This window comes from Pseudophryne corroboree, chromosome 7 (genome assembly GCF_028390025.1).
Source record: "Pseudophryne corroboree isolate aPseCor3 chromosome 7, aPseCor3.hap2, whole genome shotgun sequence".
Classification (NCBI taxonomy): domain Eukaryota; kingdom Metazoa; phylum Chordata; class Amphibia; order Anura; family Myobatrachidae; genus Pseudophryne; species Pseudophryne corroboree.
In genome coordinates this window covers 503,463,437-503,485,208 of record NC_086450.1, presented here as the reverse complement: position 1 = coordinate 503,485,208, position 21,772 = coordinate 503,463,437, and the positions used below count along the sequence as shown (strand labels likewise).

Here is a 21,772-nt window from a genome sequence, read left to right as displayed (position 1 = left end):
GAGCCCCTCACGCTAGGAAAGCACTGTCACATTACACAATTTCTGAGGTCCCAACCTCAGAAATCTATGCACAGCTTCTACACAACAGAAGTGTAGAAGCTGTGCATAGACTAGGAACATCCATAGTCTGCCCCAGTTGTACGCTACAGCCATCATAAATGGCCCAACGCCTTTATTCTAGGAAGCTTACCATAAAACTTTGTCAATTGTGCTTGTAAGCGTTAAATCATCCTCTAAAATGTTCTCTCTGCATTCTAGATTCACTGTGTGTTCCTGGCTCTCTCGCTCGGATCGGCTGCCGTCCCCCTCTATCTGGTCATTAAGGAAAGGCGGAGACATCATCACGGTCTCGCTCGCCACATACCCCTTCAGCGATTAACCCATTCAGCTGCGACTACGAACAAACCCCAATCGTGTTAAACAGACAATTATTAGAGACGACGGAAACTTATTTTTTTTTGCAGTGAAGTTACCCCTCCAAAAATCACCTCCCCATAGACCAACTTAGACCTTGTTATTATAATTTTGTTTTATTTCCATAAATGCTGTCACATGACACCCTTAAAAACAAAAATGGAACACCCCACCCACCAATCCCATCATAGGCATGATTACAGCCCCGCCCACAACCCTCCTGGTCCCTTCTCAGTAAAAATCGCTCTCTCCTCTCAACTCAAGAAAACAAAAAAAACGGCACTCAGTGCACCGGGAAGCCCCCAGAAAGGGCCGCACCTATGAAGCCCCCTGAAGTGGAAGGACCTGTCATAAATTGCACCCTTAACCCCTGCACTGACAGACAGTAGTGCATAGTGACATTAACCCCTACACTGCCGGCCAGTAGCATACAGCATTAACCACTCCACTGCTGGACAGCAGTGCTATATCCTCAACCTAGGAAGTAGAAACCTCTTTTTTGCTTAAATGCATTTCCGCCTCCTTCCCGATTCCGAGACATCCGAGTAGTAGCTGAGCCCCTCGTAGAGCTTTATAAATGCTGGCAGGACAGCACGTATCAACCTGCTGTATACGCAGGGACACAACAGAAGTAACGATGGGCGCTGTGTACTAACCGTTCTGCATATTGACACAACCCAAATACATTATGTACATAAACGCTGGCAGCTCAGCTTCAGTTTCCAGCAGGGAAGGGTTAATTTCACTATTGAACCTCAGCCCGCCCTCATAACAGTGTCCAACCCTGGAAATGCCGCCATCTTGTATCCCCCCGCTGAGAGGTAGCGCAACCCAGCAGCAGTGAAAGGGTTAACGGAGTCCGACACTGACAGGAACAGCCAGCAGGGGGCGCGCCTGAACTCTGCGCTGAAGAGCTAGGCAAGAACAAGAGAAACATGGAACGGGTGGGTAAGAAGCAGCTGGAGGAGGTGGGCAGCAGCTTTTTCACTCCGTTCTGTTCCTCACGCCCCTGGGAACAGGGCCCCTGCGCAGTCCAGCCAATGAGAGGAAGGATGATGGTTCAGGCTCCGTATATGAGAGGAAACTAAGAGAAAAAAAAGAAAAGAAATGGTAATGGAACGGGTCTAAAAGATAAGCCACTCCTACTCAGAGACTTCTGGGTATCGTCGTCTTCCCACTAGGACGTCTGAAGAGGACATAGGTCTATACAGAATTACTGTAATAGTGGGGAGGTGCACGACTTACTCCCTGCGGACAACATGGAAATAAGCAACTCCTATTAAGGAGATAACAGGATTTTGGTACTTACCGATAAATCCCTTTCTCCGATTCCACAGGGGCCACTGGAGCGTAGTTACAATGGGGATATAGTAGGCAGTAATTGGGAGCTGGCACTTTAAAATTCTCAACCTGTGGCTAGCTCCTCCCCTACTATCTCCCCTCCAAGCCAGTCTACGTAAAACTGTGCCCGATGAGAGATGGAATAAACAAACCTTAAGGTAGAGGAGGTTAATGACGCCCTGTAAACCAGGATAACCCAAACTAAACCTGGAACAGAACCTGACAAAAAACCAGGCTAGCCTGAACTCAACAAGCAGTCATATGGTGATCTGCAAACCGTTAAGCAAAAAACAAGGAGGAACAGCGCTGGGCGGGCGTCCAGTGGCCCCTGTGGAATCGGAGAAAGGGATTTATCGGTAAGTACCAAAATCCTGTTTTCTCCTTCATCCACTAGGGGCCACTGGAGCGTAGTTACAATGGGGACGTCCCAGAGCTCCCAAAAACGGGCGGGAGAGCGCTGCGAGTCCTGTAAAAACTGCTCGGCCAAATTGTGATGCAGAGGCCGCAAAAGTGTCAAACTTGTAGAATTTGACAATAGGAATGTCAGTCCGACCAAGTAGCCGCCCGACAAACTATTTATGGAGACCCCACGGGCAGCCGCCCACAAAGGTCTTACCACGCGCGTTAAGTGCGCTGAAATGGAATACGGAGGCTCCCTAGCAACCTCCAAGAAGACTGTCTGATGGTTAGATGTATCCAACGGCCCAGCGTATGTTGGGACCCCGGCTATTTAGCACGGGAGCATTGTACAGCACCAAGAAGAAAACACTTTGTCGAATAGCCGAAGACCTCTGTAGGGAGAGTCGGCGAGCCATGACAACATTCAAAGAGGACCAAAAAACACTAGTGTCAGATTTGTCGGAAAAATGGACATCCCCTCAGGAAGAAACGACCGCTGAGACCGAAACTCAGCCGGGGGAGATGCCATAGAGCACTCCCTGAAAAAGAGGCCGAACCTACGGCCGCTAGGCTAATCTCTTTTGGAAGAAAACCGAAAAAAACAGAGACCTAAAATTCAGGTCAGTGTGGTATGAAGCGCAGCGGAGCAAAACCTCCCAGAGAAACCAAAGATGACGGCTGAATGGTAACTGAAAGAAGGGGAAAACCCCTTTTATGCTTATTATGTCCGATACAGTTTTCCAAAAGTGGCAAAAGCGAGAAGAGGTAACAGACTTCTGAAATCGGGGCCCGGTAGGCCTAACCAACCTAGGGAACTACTCCCTTCTGAGGTCTCGTGAACAGTCACACGGTTACACGGAACCAGTGTAAGATTGAACAAGGAAAAGTTGTTGAAGTGGACAGTCCAGTCGAGGTAGTAGCATAGGCTCCTCTACTGACAACAGGTGTATCTGTATCTTCAAGACATCTGTGGCCCAACCAGAGCCACCGAGAGGACTAGCACGCATAATCCCCTCCTGTGTTACCGAACCGGAGGTAGAAATTAAAAAGGGAGGCCGGATAGAATAACCAGAAAACTCCCCGGAGCCCTGAGGGCCTCCTCGGCTACTGCCCGAGCTCACGCCCGAGAGTAGTAAAGGGTTAAAAAGTCAGTCAGAACGCCCTGAGGTCGATCCGAAATCTCCGCCCACAGCGGACCAGCTGACAAAACTCCGGGGAATGTTTTCTCCCCCGGGAGTCTGACCTGGTGGCTTGACCCGGAAAGAAGATTGTTGTCCCCCGCTCAGAGAGGGATGTTGTCCCCCGTTCAGAGAGGAATGTTGTCCCCCGCTCAGAGAGGAATGGAGGCGACCACTCCTTGCGTCGCAACTTGACTGAAGGAATAGAGTACCTGGTGCCGAGGAAGGAAAAATCCTCTGACGGACCAAGTTGAGAAACGTCTATGAGGAGCATAAATTGGATCTGTGTTGAACCATAAGCTCCTGGATCCTCCGGATATTCAGAAGCCACCTAATGTACAGAGTGGGAAAGCAGCAGTAGATTGTCCATTTAGGGAACCAACGTCACCTTCTGCCCTTGAAAGAGTTATTCTGTGATCTTCCTGAACTCTGTGGGAGCGGAAGAGATACCGAGAGGAAAGGACTGACAGTGAAAATGAGAATCCTGTAATGTGAATCTGAGAAAAGCCCGTCCAACTGAAATCAGTAAACAGGCATCTCTGAAGACAAGGGACACGTAAAAACTCCCTTTCTTGTTCAAAAAAAAAAACAATCACAGACTGAAAGGATTGTAAGGCCAGAATAGGTCTGGCCGAGCCAACTGGCTTCGGAACGTGAGAAGAAAACAAAGGCCTGAGAACTGTCCCGATTCAAATGATATGTGAAAAACAGGGATCAACACTCTTTGCGGTTAGAAGCATATGGAGCGCCGCCTGCAGTATGACTCTTGTCATCGTAAATCGGCCGCCCCCTGCCGAGGGACTCCTGAGATGGTTGTTCCGAAATCTAGTTTGCCCCAGCCTTCTCAGTTCTTCCCATAGGACCACCGACCTGCGCCTACCCTGGGACCCTCCAGGTGGTAGGAAAGTCTGACCTGTAGTGGGTTTATAAGGATGATGCTGAACCTCTGCTTCAGCTCTTTTTTTTTTTTTTTTTTTTTTTTTTGAGATCCCCTGGCGACTGAAATATCGCCCGTGTGGAGTCGAAAGTTTCCGAAGGGTCACGGAAAAATCTAAAGGAAAGACCGGTAACGGTCTGTCTTGGAGCTGGGGCAGTATTAGGAGAAAGCAAAGTGGACTTACCTCCAATGGTTCAAGAAATCCTGCAGAAAGTTCCTTCCCCTGAACCATCTGCCCCGTAGGATTACATGTTCACCTGTCACAGTCGCAGCCCCAGAGGTCGACGGTTTAAGACAGCCCAAGCGAAAATGCAGGGTCCGAGTCTGCAGACGTGGTGACCTTCAAAGATCATAGAGCAGAATCGTGATTCGGACCTGTACCAAAGTATCAATTGATCCTGATGTGAAACATCCTGTAACCTAGAGGACAATTGTTCCACAACCTACCTGTTCCGGACAAGGTAGAAACATGCTGCCGTATATGTCTTCGATGGGTCCCTGAACAAGGTTGCTCAGGAAAACGGCAGCTTGTTGGACCGGCGGTACATCGAGGGGTATATCCTAGAAAGGTTCTGATACCATCTCCTGACGACTGTGGGAAGAGGGTAGGGAAAACAAACATTGTTTGATACCTGATTTTGTGTGTTCGGGTGTCTGACGGCCGCCTACCGGAGCCTGCCCAGCTCATCCGAGACTGGGCCAGTCGCTGTCATTTCGTCATTGGCGTCGAACCCTGATGGACTTGACGTGTCCGCCTCCTTTACCTGCAGTACCAGACGAACTGCTGTATAATGCACCTGGATATTCTGAGACACTGGTTCAGACTCCACAGAAAACAGACATCATTAGTATTGTAACCTGGAAGGTTAGCAAGGTTCCTTTAGAAACCTGGAGAGGTGAAATGACGTACAAGATCTCTGGTTAATAGTGACATTACCTGTATAATCTGAGCTGTTCAACAGGAGTGTCCTGCAGGCGCGTGGAGGGCTCTGCAGATGGCTCCACCGCATACTTCACACCTAAGAGGGAATTCTTTAACTATCCCAGGTGAGAGGAGAAAAGGTGGGTTAAAGAAACACAGCCATATGTAAAGTCTGCACTATAATATATAGTGACCGACATCAAATAAACTTTCTGGAGCAGCGGAGACCTGAACCAGTAGCGCTGCGCTGTGGGACAGGAGTCTTAGCCCTAGGCTATAGGGGCTCCCCTTAAAGTTTCTTTATTTTCAAACCCTGGTCCCCCTGTACAGATACCCGCTACTAGCGTACTGAGCCGCAGCGCTATTTGTCTGATGCCTTACACGCATTCCCCAAATTACAAATAGCATTAGTAACTAGCCAAGGAATAATAAAGGGAAGACCACACTGTATGTAGTGTACCGCTAAATTTAGGTGCACCAGATGTTTCTCGGAGGTTCCGCTGGCTTTTCAAAATGGTGACCAGACTGTGAGAAAAGATGGGGGAAATTGTTATGTGGCAAGGAGGTATTTTGTTATTAGAAAACATTGCGGAAGTGGTTTGTTTTATCTTAAAGATGTATGTGGACACCTCTGTACAAACTACACAAAAGTAGGGCACTGGTAGGAACCAGACCCACGCCCTCCATGCCGCAAGGCAGCAACGCCAACCACCACACCATCCGCACTGCCCTATATACGGCATTGTATGCATATATCTATATACATACCTCCACACATCTATATATATATATATTCATACATACACATCTATATATATATATATATATATATACACACCCACAGTGAATCCAACCCTGTATGTGAACCCATTAGGGTAGATAAATACTGTAGTATATGTATGGTAAATAAATTGTGCACATTTTTGAATCATTATGAGATGAGCCCCAGCTCCTGTAATAGAGCAGGCTCCTGTATGAAATGCCTGTCAGAGGACTCTCCTGCAGGGAGGAATGTCAGCAACTCCCTGCACAGAAAATTTAAAAACCCCCCCTGAGACAGGATTTGTGTCTAGAGGCAGTGAACGCTGCGATCCGCCGCCGGGAGCCCGCTGAGCAAAGCGGGAATAGCCTTCACCCCCACATCCTACCTTTATCCTCCCTGAACAGCCCGGAGAGGGAAGGGAGCTTGCAGCGGCCGGGGAGCGGTGTGACAGTGCAGCGGCGTGTCCTGTAGCGGCCGGGGGACGGAGTGCGCTTAGCCCGCCGAACAGAGCGGGAGTTAGCTCCGCCCCCTCCGCTTCGGCGCCAAATTTAAACCTGCTCTACCATAAGCGGGAAGCGCCCTGTATCTCCCCGGCCGCTTGTAAGCTGTGGCCGGGGAGCGTTTCATGCACCGAGTCCCATGTGACCTTGTGTGCCAGAGTCTGGAGCCTAGCTGTGTGAGCAATAATGACTCACTTTTGCAAATAATAATGTGCTAAGTATGCTCCTTAGACTCTGGCATACAGCTTCTATTCTCACTGTGTATCCCCCGGCTGCCTTCTGCAGCCGGGTAGTGAAGAGCGCTGAGCCCGCTTACAGAGCGGGCTGAAGCTCCGCCCCCCATATAATGGCGCCAAGTTCAAATTATTAAGCGCCTTTGATGCACTCCAGCCTTCTATGACTGGAGTATAGGGGACCATACCTATGTTGAAAACTGAAACTGTTTAATTCTGGTCAGGATTATATGGAACGCTTCAAGAATTTGCATGTCATCCTTGCACAGGGCTCATGCTGCGCAGGGGCTTTGCTAAACTTCTCTATATCGTTCCAATTTAGTGCTGCCGAAGCAAGCACTTCAAACACATGATAAAACATACATCAGTGACAAGGGGGGATGTTTGTACTCACCACACTTTAGGCGTACTCCAACTCGACCCCGAGGCTCCGACACACGCCGCACGCAGCGGTGTCCGGTCCCTTTTGTACTCATCTTCTGATGGAGTGGCCCCGACACGAGCCGCACGCAGCGGTGTCCGGCCATTTTTGATACTCACCGCTGCCATGCTGCCGGAATCTTCTGCTGGATGGAGTGGCCGCGACACGCGCCGCACGCAGCGGTGTCCGCCGACTCAGGAGAGCTCAGTGTCTCCCTCAGCCGGGGCCCATCCCTAGCCGCACGCAGCTGCGATGGGACCCCGCCGGCAGCTCCCACGGTGCAGACTGGCAGTGGCAGAGCTGCCAGTCTGTAAGAAAGAAAAATAAAATAATAAAGAAAAAAGAAAAATTTCTTCAGCTAAACCCAAGTGAACCAGCTCACATCGGGCACATACTAAGACTGGCTTGGAGGGGAGATAGTAGGGGAGGAGCTAGCCACAGGTTGAGAATTTTAAAGTGCCAGCTCCCAATTACTGCCTACTATATCCCCATTGTAACTACGCTCCAGTGGCCCCTAGTGGATGAAGGAGAAAGAAATTAGACCACTGCTGCCTCGGTTGCACCAGTCTACTAGTACTCCGGCCTGGTGCATTACAATACCGACGGAGTGACTGGCACTGCTCAGGTATTGACGAGGATTGCCGCACCAGCTCCTTATAGCGTCTGGAACATTTCAGGTTTACGGGATTTCCCAGAAAGAGAACATACAGCACAAAGATAATAAGAGTAGTTTATGCTTAAAAAAAAAGAATCTGACAAACATGGCGGGTTCCGAGAATTTGAGGAAAGGCTTAGGGGAGAGTCTGTAAAATAAGTGTACAGATGTATCCTCCTACATCTTTGCAGCAGTTGCGCCAAACAGCCCCTCTCGGCATGTCAGGTCCCGGCGAGGGTCAGCTAGCGTCAGGCGTCTTAGTCGCAATGCAACTATGACGCACGAGGAGACTGCGCCGATTAATTTTATATGCAACACCTGTATATCTGTGTGCCACTGAGTCTCTGACTCTGTATACGAAGTGCAACAATGTAGCAGCCGCAGCTTATTTTCCAATACAAGCTCTGGTGTGCTTCGTATAGAGACTCAGTTGCACAATCTACAAGTGTCAAACCCAATCAGCACAGTCTTCTTGTGCGCCCCAGCCGCATCGCTAGGACGCACAAGGCCATAAGACAGCTGCATAAATGGAGAGCAGACGGTAGGTCAGCTTTAACAACCACACATGGAAGTATAACAAGCAAGTGCTGCCACTCTGTGGTCATACAGAGCATTGCATTATCCGATAAAAATATACTAATGAGACAACCACGGTGTACTGAATCACCTGTTAAATCCATGGAGCCAGCGAGTTTATTCATCTTTTGCAGTCATCCCTCGGACTGTTCCTTTCTGCCTCATCTGCAGGGAAATAGGGACACGTCAGTTGTATAAAGTTCAGGACAAAGAAAACTGTAAAGCACAATGGAATATACTGGAGCCATATAAATAAATATGAAAAAGCACCTGTACAGTTGCAATATTAAATAAAAACATTCATCCCCTTTGAATATTTCAAAATGGATTTATTTAAAAGTCTCTATCACTGAGCACCACAAAAAGATTTTTTTTTTTATGTCTAGTAATAAAAAGGGTCTTATTTTTTTTATTTTTTTATTTAAATAAACCAAATAATTTGCCAGAGGTCATGACTAATTCAAATCCACCTGCGCACAATTAAATTGTTTCAATAGATTTAAAAATAAACCTGTCACTGAGTGTTTCCACAGTTGCCCTATGAGCTTCATCGTGAAGATCATATAAAAAGTTACTGAAAAAGGAGGATTTTGGTACTTACCGATAAATCCATTTCTCTGAATCCTCTAGGGGACACTGGAGTCCTATACAGTAGGGGTGTGAAGTTTGCAATCGGAGGTGTGGCACAATCTAAAATTAGCATTGTCTGCACAGCCGGCTCCTCCCCCTTCTTTAACCGAAAAACTAACACTATTTATACGAACTGTTTGAACAAGAACTATGACACAGCAGGCCGACCGCACCGAGGCGGGCGTCCAGTGTCCCCTAGAGGATTCAGAGAAATGGATTTATCGGTAAGTACCAAAATCCTCCTTTCTCTTTCATCCACTAGGAGACACTGGAGTCCTATACAGTAGGGGACGTCCCAAAGTTATCCCCCAGGGAGGGAGTGCTGTCGGTGACCTGCAACACGAAACGTCCGAACTTAGAATCTTCGGACGCAAAGGTATCAAACTTGTGAGGCCCCCACTGAACGGGTGGTATGAAGACCCATCTGAACTGGAACCTGTTTGCCACAGGAAATATAAGCTAACCAAATGGCAAGTCTAATTTATCGAGACAAAGACTGCTTAGATGTTGGCCAACCCTTCTTAGGCCCATGACATAGAACAAACAAATGGTCCGACTGTCTGAAGGACGACGTAACTTGCACGTATGCCCGTAAAGCTCGGACAACATCCAAGGCCACGTCCCCATCTGCGAGACCCTGGAAAGATGGGACCCTAATTGGCTGGTTTACATGAAACCCCGAAACAACCTTAGGAAGGAAATCTGCTCTTGTACGGAGTTACGCCCTACTCCCAACTCAGAAAACCGCCTGTCCGAAACCAAGGCAAGCAATAATGTGACCTTCCAAGAGAGATAGTTCAAGTCTGTTCTTGCTAACGGCTCAAAAGTTGGTGATCTCAAATAGTTCAACACCAAATTTAAGTCCCCTGATGCAGCAGGAGGACGAGAAAGGGATTGTATCCCCAGAAGAATTGAATCTCTTCTGTTGAAATAGAATGGAAAGAGCTGAAATTTGAACTTTCATAGAGCCCAGCCTCAGGCCTACATCTAGACCTGCCTGAAGGAAGAGCAGAAGCCTATATAAGTGGAAGTTCGTCGAATTCCACCCACGTTATTGACACCAGTCCATGTACCTCTTTCAAAACCTGTAGTAGTGCATGGCTTTGACCAGCTTCCTAACGGCAATCATCGTAGGAATGGGCCTCTTGGTATCCCTCTATTCCTTAAGATCCGGGTTTCGATAGCCACGCCGTCAAACGCAGCCCGTTCAGGACTGGGTGATGGAACGGTCCCTGAGATAGCAGGTCCTCTCTCTGAGGTAACCGCCAAGGATCTTCCGCTAGTAACCCTCGCAGGTCTGAGTACAAACTCCGGCGGGGCCAATCTGGTGCGACTAGAATCGCCCACACTCGCTCTCGTTTCAACCCTTTCCGAACCCTGGGTATGAGGGGGAAGGTGGAAAAATGTAAACCCTCCTGTAACACCAAGGAAGTGTTAATGCGACCACTCCTTCTGCTGCTAGATCTCTTGTCCTGGACACATATCTGGGCAGCTGATGGTTTTGTTGAAACGCCATGAGGTAGACTTGAGGTGTACCCCATCTCCTCACCACGATGTTTAAAATCTGTGGATTTAGGCCCCATTCTCCCGGGTGCATGTCCTGGCGACTGAGATAATCTGCTTCCCAGTTCTCCACACCTGGAATGAACACTGCCGAGAGGATGATGTTACACGTTTCTGCCCCCAACAAAATCCTTGTGGCTTCCTGCAACGCCATCCTTCTTTTTGTTCCTCCTTGACGGCTTATGTAAGCCGTCGTTGTGACATTTTCCGACTGTATCTTTAAGTGTTGACCCATGACTAGGTCTTCCGCAAGAGAAACGCATTGTAAACCGCTCTCAGCTCGAGAATGTTTTTTTTATTTTTTTGGGCAGCCTGCTCTCCTGTAACGTCCATCTGCTCTGAAACTGACGTCACTCTAGGACTGCACCCCTAACCTCTGAAACTGGCATCCGTTGTGAGGAGCACCCGAGTCTAAATGCCGAACCTCTTACCTGCCGCGAGATTCGTGCGTAACAACCACCAATATTAGCTCGGTCTTGAGTAAAATTCAAAATCAGTGCAAATCCCTTGGCAATGATGTTCAACTGGAATGGCTGGGAGTGAATTTTTGCTGCACTGCAGAGCCCCCAAAGACGGCACCCACTTCCTGAGAAGTTGTACCCCAGGTGTAGAGAAAAGTCTGTGCCCGTAGCACCTGAGTTACCAGCCTCTGTATGGATCTTGCTGTCTAGTAGGGACTAATCTCAATTTTATTTTTTTTCCCCTTGTCCCAGAAGAGACCTGGAAATTGAAACCTCGTAATTGGCATTAGGTTGAATTCCAGAAAATCACAATCCAGCCATGTTGAGTGAAAAAAATGATTAGTCGTCCTCATTGATCAGCGTTCCCTGGAAGATGGATTGTATCAGCAGATCCTCTAGATAAGGTATGATCGTGACTCCTACCAGGCTCAAACTTGCGGCCCTTATTATTCTTTGAATAGTCCAATTCGGAATATGAAGGAAAGTATCCTCCATGTCCAAAGACACTATGACTCCCCCAGGGCCTGGGCCTGCATGACCGATTGGATTGATTCCATTTTGAGTCTGCAGTCCGGTAGAAAACTGGCCCAAAAAACTTTAAAATTGAGCATCAGTGTGACCGTCTGTGGGCGCGACAAACAAGATTCGAAGAGACTCCCTTTTCCCCGTGAGAGTAGGGATGTTCAAAATAAGTGCACTCCTCGCCGGTGGACACTGTATTCGGTAGGCCACAGCCAACCGTTGCATAGCAATTTTCGAATGTTGTCGGTACTGCCTTCGCCTTTGAACGGAAAGACAGCCTAGTCATTGTCAATATCTATCTTGAATATATGGAGAGCAACCCTGTTGATACAAAAAGCTGTACTCAAGTCTCGGGTCCGGTCTCCCTAGACCTTTCCAGCCCTTACCCCCCAAAGGAGGTCCAAGGTGAGTTCGTGTAAAAACCTACTATCGGCTATTGGGAATAGTCTCCCTTATTCGAGACTCCCCCAGCACGAATATAATGAACCAGAATAACTGCTACCGCTTATTCGTATAGTTCTCTGGTAGGCAGGAGAACTGATTCTCCTCCACATGTCTGAGGTGCTTTGGCTCAAGGAACGCTTCCCCTCCCAGGGGAATCGCCCTCCAATCCGGTAACTACATTCGCTTTACCGAAACACGTAACTCCTAGGTTTCATGTGAGAAGGGCCTGCAACCAGAAGGTGGAGTTCCCTGTCAATTCCTACCTATAGACGAACCTCTTTTTCAGTGGGACTGCAATATTAAAAATGTCCCGTTAACAGACTAGGCAGGGGTGAGCCCATTATCGTTACGGGATTCGTGCTCTTCTGTGGAATACGAAATTCTGTTAGTCACAGAAACCATCGAGAGACATACCGAAGATCGGGGTGGTGACCTCCCTAGCAGCCTGATAAGTATATGTGGTATTAAACTCTAGGATATGCTCCGCAAGGCAAAAATTATTATTCGGGAATTAGGAAACCTTTACCGGCCACCTTAGTTATTTACACCTAACAGTCTTCTCTCTGTTATGCGAGCCCGCACTCCTTTCCCCACTCCAACAACGGGTAGGAAAGGAGTCTCTTTACCGTGTTCGGCCATCCTGTTATACCCATGCAGATGGAGTATTTTAACCATGAATTCCTCCCAGTTACGGATGGGCTCGCAGCCCATACGCAACCTCAAAATATCCGTCAGGTTATGTTTTCCGAACCTTGACGGCTTACTGTTCCCTGGTGTGTGCCCATTCTCAACTGTCGCGCACCCCAGGGTTGTTAACCTTAGTGCCCATTTATTGGAGCAACCAAAGTAATCCTTGCGGTCCCATTTACCTTAGATAACCATATACATACCAACCTAGCCGGACTTTCACCTATTAGAATAGGAGGAGAAAGGCTGTAGACATATTGGGAGCTTTGAAGAGTATTTTCAACCAGCTGGAAATCTTCTTTCTAGCAAAAAATAATTAATTAATTAATTAATATAAATACTCATTCAACTATCACCCACAAGACCGACCTTGTTGGTACAGAAAGAGTTGAACTGGGTGACACTATCCGATGCTCCCTTCTCCGCCGGACCTGTCATCAGTGTCCGTTGGGGGCATTATATGATCTTTTAATGATATAATTAGATGGACTGTTCTTGGTTTGTGCATTTTATGTTAAATTTGCACCCCCAGAAAATACATGTCAGTTGCATTTCATCTTTATAATAGGCAATGGAATACCGTAACTTTATGACGGGATGTACACTGGATTCAAACAATAGCCTTGTTGCAACCCTTGCACGCCCACTGTGATTCGGTGACGAGGTTAGGGTTGATATCCGGTAGGTTCCATTATTTCACAGGATCTGTTTAAAAACATATTGAAAATCCTCTGCAACAGAGTCCTATCAGAAGCCACCAGCAGAGGGATTATACTTTATTGTAAAAACCCCTCCCTCTGTTCTGATTGGTCAGGGACATAGCTCCACTAATGGGGACGTATAGCTTCCCCTAGTCAGCTACTTGGCGCCACTTATCCTAAAAAGATGTCCACCACTAAAATTGTGTGTGCACATCATTAAATTTCCAAACTCTTGGAAATGCCCTGTAACGTATTCTGTGCGCGCTGCTGGGCCCCTGCCGTGCACACCTTTCCCCCCTCGTGTCCGCGCTTTGGCTCCCTCCTAACCTGTTTGTAAAATTAATCACCTGGAGGTTGAGGGATTAGAACTAGTGGTGCTGGGATGCTGAGCGGGAGTCCTAACCATTGGGCTACCGGAGCTCCACTAGCGCGCCGGGTCCCCTGCCGTGCGTCTCACCCGTCCTCTCCCCTCGCCTCTGCCGGCGGCGGAAAGGGGAGGGAGATTGAGCGCAAGGCTGCAGCCGTCAGCCGCGGAGTAACACGGAGCCGGAGGAGGGAGGGGGAGCGGGGGACGCCACGCGAGGCTGCGGCTGACACTGAGCCGGGAGAGGGAGGGGAATGCTGCGCTGCCAGACTGCCCGCCACAAGAGTCAGTGAGTCGGGGGCAGCAGCGGTGGAGGGAGCACAGCGGGGGACACTTGTTACAGTGCCGTGAGGGAGACGGGTAGCGGGGGATGCCTGAAGACTTGTGCCGTCCCGGCCCGTGAGAAAATAAATAAATAAATATGCTACACTAACCTCCTGTGGGGCCATGTTAAAAACAATCAGCTACTGTACTCACAGTTGGCGCCTGTAAGGAGATGCAGACCCCTTTAGTCGGAATCATTGTCTCCACTCCTGAACTTTGTCTCCCTTTTATTAGGGGGACGCAGCCTTTTCATCTGGTAAAGCCTGCACCCCCTTTCATTTAGGTGGGATCGGGCATTTACCATATTTTCTTTTATAACCGGCACCCTCCCTTTAGTTAGGAGGGATTGGGCCAGTATAAAAGAAGAAGAAAAAAAAAATAATTAAAATAAAAAATAAATAAATCTTCATGGAGCAGGAGCTCCCTTCTGTGCTTGTACCTCCTAGGCACAATTTTCAAAACTGAGGGAGGAGGGATGTGAAGGGGGGAGGAGCTGGCTGTGCAGACAGTGCTAATTTTAGATTGTGCCACACCTCCGGTTGCAAACTTCACACCCCTACTGTATAGGACTCCAGTGTCCCCTAGTGGATGAAAGAGAAATACCAACTAGGAGACATAAGACTGTAAAAACTTATTACCAGAGCAAAGAGAACAAATAAATGAAAGGAAAAAAAAAAAAGACTTAAATAAGAAACTAAATGACATTACCACAAAAAAAAAAAAAAAAAAAAGGAACAGTAGTAGGACAGACGCCCCTCAAAAAAAAATTGGGAGATTAAAAAGGCACCTCAGGTGGCCTATGGCAACGAGCAAGCAGGAAGAGATAATGGTGAGATAAATATAATAATTATCCTATTTGATTTGTAACGAAGAAAGCTTCAGGAGATGGTGTTTGTAATGCGACAAGACTACTTTGTGTTAACCAGTGGCAAAAAATTCCAAATAAATCCATTACGATCACGTCACAATAGGAAAGTACAACGTGAACCATGCCAAAGGGAAGGCATAGAACCTATATCCACTTAGGGCCCCCCCCTCACCTCATCCAGCTCCCTCTGTGTCTCATCTTCCATCCGACGGATGTCGTCCATGTTCAGGTGCACCCATCGGTCCAACGAGCAGAAAAGCTGACGGTGAAAGTTGGTGAAGAGGCGTTTCTCTTGCTATATATGGAACGGAAGCAATAGAAAAAATAAGAATTTACTCACCGGTAATTCTATTTCTCGTAGTCCGTAGTGGATGCTGGGACTCCGTAAAGGACCATGGGGAATAGCGGCTCCGCAGGAGACTGGGCACAACTAAAAGAAAGCTTTTGGTCTAACTGGTGTGCACTGGCTCCTCCCTCTATGACCCTCCTCCAGACTTCAGTTAGGATACTGTGCCCGGAAGAGCTGACACAATAAGGAAGGATTTTGAATCCCAGGTAAGACTCGTACCAGCCACACCAATCACACCGTATAACTCGTGATACTATACCCAGTTAACAGTATGACAACAACTGAGCCTCTCAACAGATGGCTCAACAATAACCCTTTAGTTAATCAATAACTATATACAAGTATTGCAGACAATCCGCACTTGGGATGGGCGCCCAGCATCCACTACGGACTACGAGAAATAGAATTACCGGTGAGTAAATTCTTATTTTCTCTGACGTCCTAAGTGGATGCTGGGACTCCGTAAGGACCATGGGGATTATACCAAAGCTCCCAAACGGGCGGGAGAGTGCGGATGCCTCTGCAGCACCGAATGGGCAAACTCTAGGTCCTCCTCAGCCAGGGTGTCAAACTTGTAGAATTTAGCAAACGTGTTCGACCCCGACCAAGTAGCTGCTCGGCAAAGTTGAAGAGCAGAGACCCCTCGGGCAGCCGCCCAAGAAGAGCCCACCTTCCTCGTGGAATGGGCTTTTACCGATTTAGGATGCGGCAGTCCAGCCGCAGAATGTGCAAGCTGAATCGTACTACAGATCCAGCGAGCAATAGTCTGCTTTGAAGCAGGTGCACCCAACTTGTGGGGCGCATACAGGATAAATAGCGAGTCAGTCTTTCTGACTCCAGCTGTCCTGGAAACATAAATTTTCAGGGCCCTGACTACGTCCAACAACTTGGAAGCCTCCAAGTCTTTAGTAGCCGCACGCACCACGATAGGTTGGTTCAGATGAAAGGCTGATACCACCTTAGGGAGAAATTGGGGACGAGTCCTCAATTCTGCCCTATCCATATGGAAAATCAGATAAGGGCTTTTACATGACAAAGCCGCCAATTCTGATACACGCCTGGCCGAAGCCAAGGCCAACAACATGACCACTTTCCACGTGAGATACTTCAATTCCACGGTTTTAAGTGGCTCAAACCAATGTGACTTTAGGAAATCCAACACCACGTTGAGATCCCAAGGTGCCACTGGAGGCACAAAAGGGGGCTGAATATGCAGCACTCCCTTAACAAACGTCTGAACTTCAGGTAGTGAAGCCAGTTCTCTCTGGAAGAAAATCGATAGAGCCGAAATCTGGACCTTAATGGAACCCAATTTTAGGCCCATAGTCACCCCTGACTGTAGGAAGTGCAGAAAACGGCCCAGCTGAAATTCCTCCGTTGGGGCCTTCCTGGCCTCACACCACGCAACATATTTTCGCCATACGCGGTGATAATGGTTTGCGGTTACTTCTTTCCTAGCTTTAATCAGCGTAGGAATGACTTCCTCCGGAATGCCCTTTTCCTTCAGGATCCAGTGTTCAACCGCCATGCCGTCAAACGCAGCCGCGGTAAGTCTTGGAACAGACAGGGCCCCTGCTGCAGCAGGTCCTGTCTGAGCGGCAGAGGCCATGGGTCCTCTGAGATCATTTCTTGAAGTTCCGGGTACCAAGCTCTTCTTGGCCAATCCGGAACAATGAGTATAGTTCTTACTCCTCTTCTCCTTATTATCCTCAGTACCTTTGGTATGAGAGGAAGAGGAGGGAACACATAAACCGACCGGTACACCCACGGTGTCACTAGAGCGTCCACAGCAATTGCCTGCGGGTCTCTTGACCTGGCGCAATATCTTTCTAGCTTTTTGTTTAGGTGGGACGCCATCATGTCCACCTGTGGCCTTTCCCAACGGTTTACAATCAGTTGGAAGACTTCTGGATGGGAGGTCGTGCCTGCTGAGGAAGTCTGCTTCCCAGTTGTCCACTCCCGGAATGAACACTGCTGACAGTGCTAATACATGATTTTCCGCCCATCGGAGAATCCTTGTGGCTTCTGCCATTGCCGTTCTGCTTCTCGTGCCGCCCTGTCGGTTTACATGGGCGACTGCCGTGATGTTGTCTGACTGGATCAGTACCGGCTGGTTTTGAAGCAGGGGTTTTGCCTGACTTAGGGCATTGAAAATGGCCCTCAGTTCCAGAATATTTATGTGTAGGGAAGTCTCCTGACTTGACCATAGTCCTTGGAAGTTTCTTCCGTGTGCGACTGCCCCCCAGCCTCGAAGACTGGCATCCGTGGTCACCAGGACCCAGTCCTGTATGCCGAAACTGCGGCCCTCTTGAAGATGAGCACTCTGCAGCCACCACAGCAGAGACACCCTGGTCCTTGGAGACAGGGTTATCAGCCGATGCATCTGAAGATGCGATCCGGACCACTTGTCCAACAGGTCCCACTGAAAGGTTCTTGCATGGAACCTGCCGAATGGAATTGCTTTGTAGGAAGCTACCATCTTTCCCAGGATCCGCGTGCAGTGATGCACCGACACCTGTTTTGGTTTTAGGAGGCCTCTGACTAGAGATGACAGCTCCTTGGCCTTCTCCTCCGGGAGAAACACTTTTTTCTGTTCTGTGTCCAGAACCATTCCCAGGAACAGTAGACGTGTCGTAGGGACCAGCTGTGACTTTGGAATATTTAGAATCCAGCCGTGCTGTTGTAGCACCTCCCGAGATAGTGCTACCCCGACTAACAACTGCTCCCTGGACCTCGCCTTTATCAGGAGATCGTCCAAGTACGGGATAATTAAAACTCCCTTCTTTCGAAGGAGTATCATCATTTCGGCCATTACCTTGGTAAAGACCCTCGGAGCCGTGGATAGACCAAACGGCAACGTCTGGAATTGGTAATGACAGTCCTGTACCACAAATCTGAGGTACTCCTGGTGAGGATGGTAAATGGGGACATGCAGGTAAGCATCCTTGATGTCCAGTGATACCATGTAATCCCCCTCGTCCAGGCTTGCAATAACCGCCCTAAGCGATTCCATCTTGAACTTGAATTTTTTATGTATGTGTTCAAGGATTTTAAATATAAAATGGGTCTCACCGAACCGTCCGGTTTCGGTACCACAAACATTGTGGAATAGTAACCCCGTCCTTGTTGAAGTAGGGGCACCTTGACTATCACCTGCTGGGAATACAGCTTGTGAATTGCCTCTAGCACTGCCTCCCTGCCTGAGGGAGTTGTTGGCAAGGCAGATTTGAAGAAACGGCGGGGGGGAGACGTCTCGAATTCCAGCTTGTACCCCTGAGATACTACTTGAAAGATCCAGGGATCCACCAGTGAGCGAGCCCACTGATTGCTGAAATTTTTGAGACGGGCCCCCACCGTACCTGGCTCCGCCTGTGGAGCCCCAGCGTCATGCGGTGGACTTAGAGGAAGCGGGGGAGGACTTTTGCTCCTGGGAACTGGCTGTATGCTGCAGCTTTTCCCCTCTACCTCTGGCAGAAAGGACGCCCCTTTAACCCGCTTGCCCTTATGGGGCCGAAAGGACTGTACCTGATAATACGGTGCTTTCTTTGGCTGTGAGGGAACATGGGGTAAAAATGCAGACTTCCCAGCCGTTGCTGTGGAAACTAGGTCCGAGAGACCATCCCCGAACAACTCCTCACCTTTATAAGGCAAAACTTCCATGTGCCTTTTAGAGTCTGCATCACCTGTCCACTGCCGAGTCCATAACCCTCTCCTGGCAGAAATGGACATTGCACTTATTTTAGATGCCAGCCGGCAAATATCCCTCTGTGCATCTCTCATGTATAAGACTGCGTCTTTAATATGCTCTACGGTTAGCAATATAGTGTCCCTGTCTAGGGTATCAATATTTTCCGACAGGGAATCTGACCACGCAGCTGCAGCACTGCACATCCATGCTGAAGCAATAGCTGGTCTCAGTATAATACCTGTGTGTGTATATACAGACTTCAGGATAGCCTCCTGCTTTCTATCAGCAGGTTCCTTTAGGGCGGCCGTATCCGGAGACGGTAGTGCCACCTTCTTTGACAAGCGTGTGAGCGCTTTATCCACCCTAGGGGATGTTTCCCAACGTGACCTATCCTCCTGCGGGAAAGGGTAAGTCATTAGTAACCTTTTAGAAATTACTAGTTTCTTATCGGGGGAAGCCCACGCTTCTTCACACACTTCATTTAACTGCTCAGATGGAGGAAAAACTACTGGTAGTTTTTTCTCTCCAAACATAATACCCTTTTTTGTGGTACCTGGGGTAACATCAGAAATGTGCAACACATTTTTCATAGCCTCAATCATGTAACGTGTGGCCCTATTGGAAGTTACATTAGTCTCATCGTCGTCGACACTGGAGTCAGTATCCGTGTCGACATCTGTGTCTGCCATCTGAGGTAGCGGGCGTTTTAGAGCCCCTGATGGCTTTTGAGACGCCTGGGCAGGCACAGGCTGAGAAGCCGGCTGTCCCATATTTGGTATGTCGTCAAACCTTTTATGTAAGGAGTCGACACTGTCACGTAATTCCTTCCACATAACCATCCACTCAGGTGTCGGCCCCGCAGGGTGTGACATCACATTTATAGGCATCTGCTCCGCCTCCACATAAGCCTCCTCATCAAACATGTCGACACAGCCGTACCGACACACACAGGAATGCTCAGACAGAGGACAGGACCCACACAAAGCCCTTTGGGGAGACAGAGAGAGAGTATGCCAGCACACACCAGAGCGCTATAATAATACAGGGATTAACTGAATTATTTCCCCTTATAGCTGCTATATAAGTTATACTGCGCCTAAATTTAGTGCCCCCCCTCTCTTTTTTACCCTTTGTAGCTTGATACTGCAGGGGAGAGCCTGGGAGCAATCCTTCCAGCGGAGCTGTGAAGGAGAAATGGCGCCAGTGTGCTGAGGGAGTTAGCCCTGCCCATTTTTCGGCGGACTTCTCCCGCTTTTTTCAGGAATTCTGGCAGGGGTAATTTATCACATATATAGCCTCTGGGACTATATATTGTGATGATTTGCCAGCCAAGGTGTTTATATTGCTGCTCAGGGCGCCCCCCCCCCCAGCGCCCTGCACCCATCAGTGACCGGAGTGTGAGGTGTGCATGAGGAGCAATGGCGCACAGCTGCAGTGCTGTGCGCTACCTTGTTGAAGTCCGAGGTCTTCTGCCGCCGATTTTCCGGACCACTTCTTGCTTCTGGCTCTGTAAGGGGGACGGCGGCGCGGCTCCGGGACCGAACGATCGAGGTCGGATCCTGTGTTCGATCCCTCTGGAGCTAATGGTGTCCAGTAGCCTAAGAAGCCCAAACTATCTCCAGTCAGTTAGGTTCGCTTCTTCTCCCCTTAGTCCCTCGTAGCAGTGAGTCTGTTGCCAGATCTCACTGAAAATAAAAAACCTAAAATATACTTTCTCTTCTAGGAGCTCAGGAGAGCCCCTAGTGTGCATCCAGCTCAGCCGGGCACAAGATTCTAACTGAAGTCTGGAGGAGGGTCATAGAGGGAGGAGCCAGTGCACACCAGTTAGACCAAAAGCTTTCTTTTAGTTGTGCCCAGTCTCCTGCGGAGCCGCTATTCCCCATGGTCCTTACGGAGTCCCAGCATCCACTTAGGACGTCAGAGAAACAAAGAATTATGGGAAACGAGCCAGCCAACGTAAAAACAGAAACAGAAGAGAGTGGTGGAAAGTTAAGCGCCTTGAGTCGGACTGAAGAAAGAGCGCTACATAAATAAAATGATTATTATTACTACATAACCAACTGGAAAGGAGAAGCTTAAGGTACAAAAAAATTCTTCTACTATGTGCCTGTAAGGCTGTTTCCATGAAGCTCACTTGGAGGATGAATGCTACATGCCAGAGTTTGTGATATGGAGATATGGAAGACGAGCTTCATCAGGAACACAGAAGGACTTACTTTGTGAATAAATTTCTCCATTCGACCTTGGAGGCCCCACCATCGGAATTTGACGGTCACCAGCTTGTAGGCACACATGTGAGGGCACGAAGAGTTATTCATCACCTCTTTCTGCAACCAAAGACAGGGAGACGGTTACCCATAAGAAGATATGAAGGAACCGCCAGTGGCCAATGAGAATGCGAGCTCGCTGTCCATGAGGAGATATTAGGAACCACCAGTGGCCAATGAGAAAGTGAGCTTGCTGTCAAATGAGTAGATATTAGGAACCTCCAGTGGCCAATGAGAATGCTAGCTTGCTGTCAAATGAGGAGATATTAGGAACCTCCAGTGGCCAATGAGAAAGTGAGCTTGCTGTCAATGAGGAGATATTAGGAACCTCCAGAGGCCAATGAGAATGCGAGCTCGCTGTCCATGAGGAGATATTAGGAACCGCCAGTGGCCAATGAGAAAGTGAGCTTGCTGTTAATGAGGAGATATTAGGAACCTCCAGAGGCCAATGAGAATGCGAGCTCTCTGTCCATGAGGAGATATTAGGAACCTCCAGTGGCCAATGAGAATGAGAGCTCACAGCCAATGAGGAGATATGAGAATGCTGTCAAATCCACCAGTGTTC

The 21,772-nt window shown here is 48.5% G+C and overlaps 1 protein-coding gene and 1 pseudogene across 1 annotated transcript in view; both read right to left on the bottom strand.

The window, feature by feature from the left end:
• Positions 1 to 511: 511 nt before the first annotated feature.
• Positions 512 to 21,772, bottom strand: part of LOC134945814 (phosphatidylinositol transfer protein beta isoform-like) — a 41,837-nt gene continuing 20,576 nt past the window's right edge. The window contains exons 9-12 of the mRNA XM_063935326.1: positions 21,157 to 21,267; positions 15,076 to 15,198; positions 8,431 to 8,504; positions 512 to 1,498 (exon numbers count right to left, since the gene is read on the bottom strand). Of these exons, the coding sequence (XP_063791396.1) occupies positions 8,457 to 8,504; positions 15,076 to 15,198; positions 21,157 to 21,267 (282 nt within the window). The 3' untranslated portion in view covers positions 512 to 1,498; positions 8,431 to 8,456. The remainder of the gene's footprint in view (positions 1,499 to 8,430; positions 8,505 to 15,075; positions 15,199 to 21,156; positions 21,268 to 21,772) is intronic.
• LOC134946955 (U6 spliceosomal RNA) lies at positions 6,912 to 7,027 on the bottom strand (annotated as a pseudogene).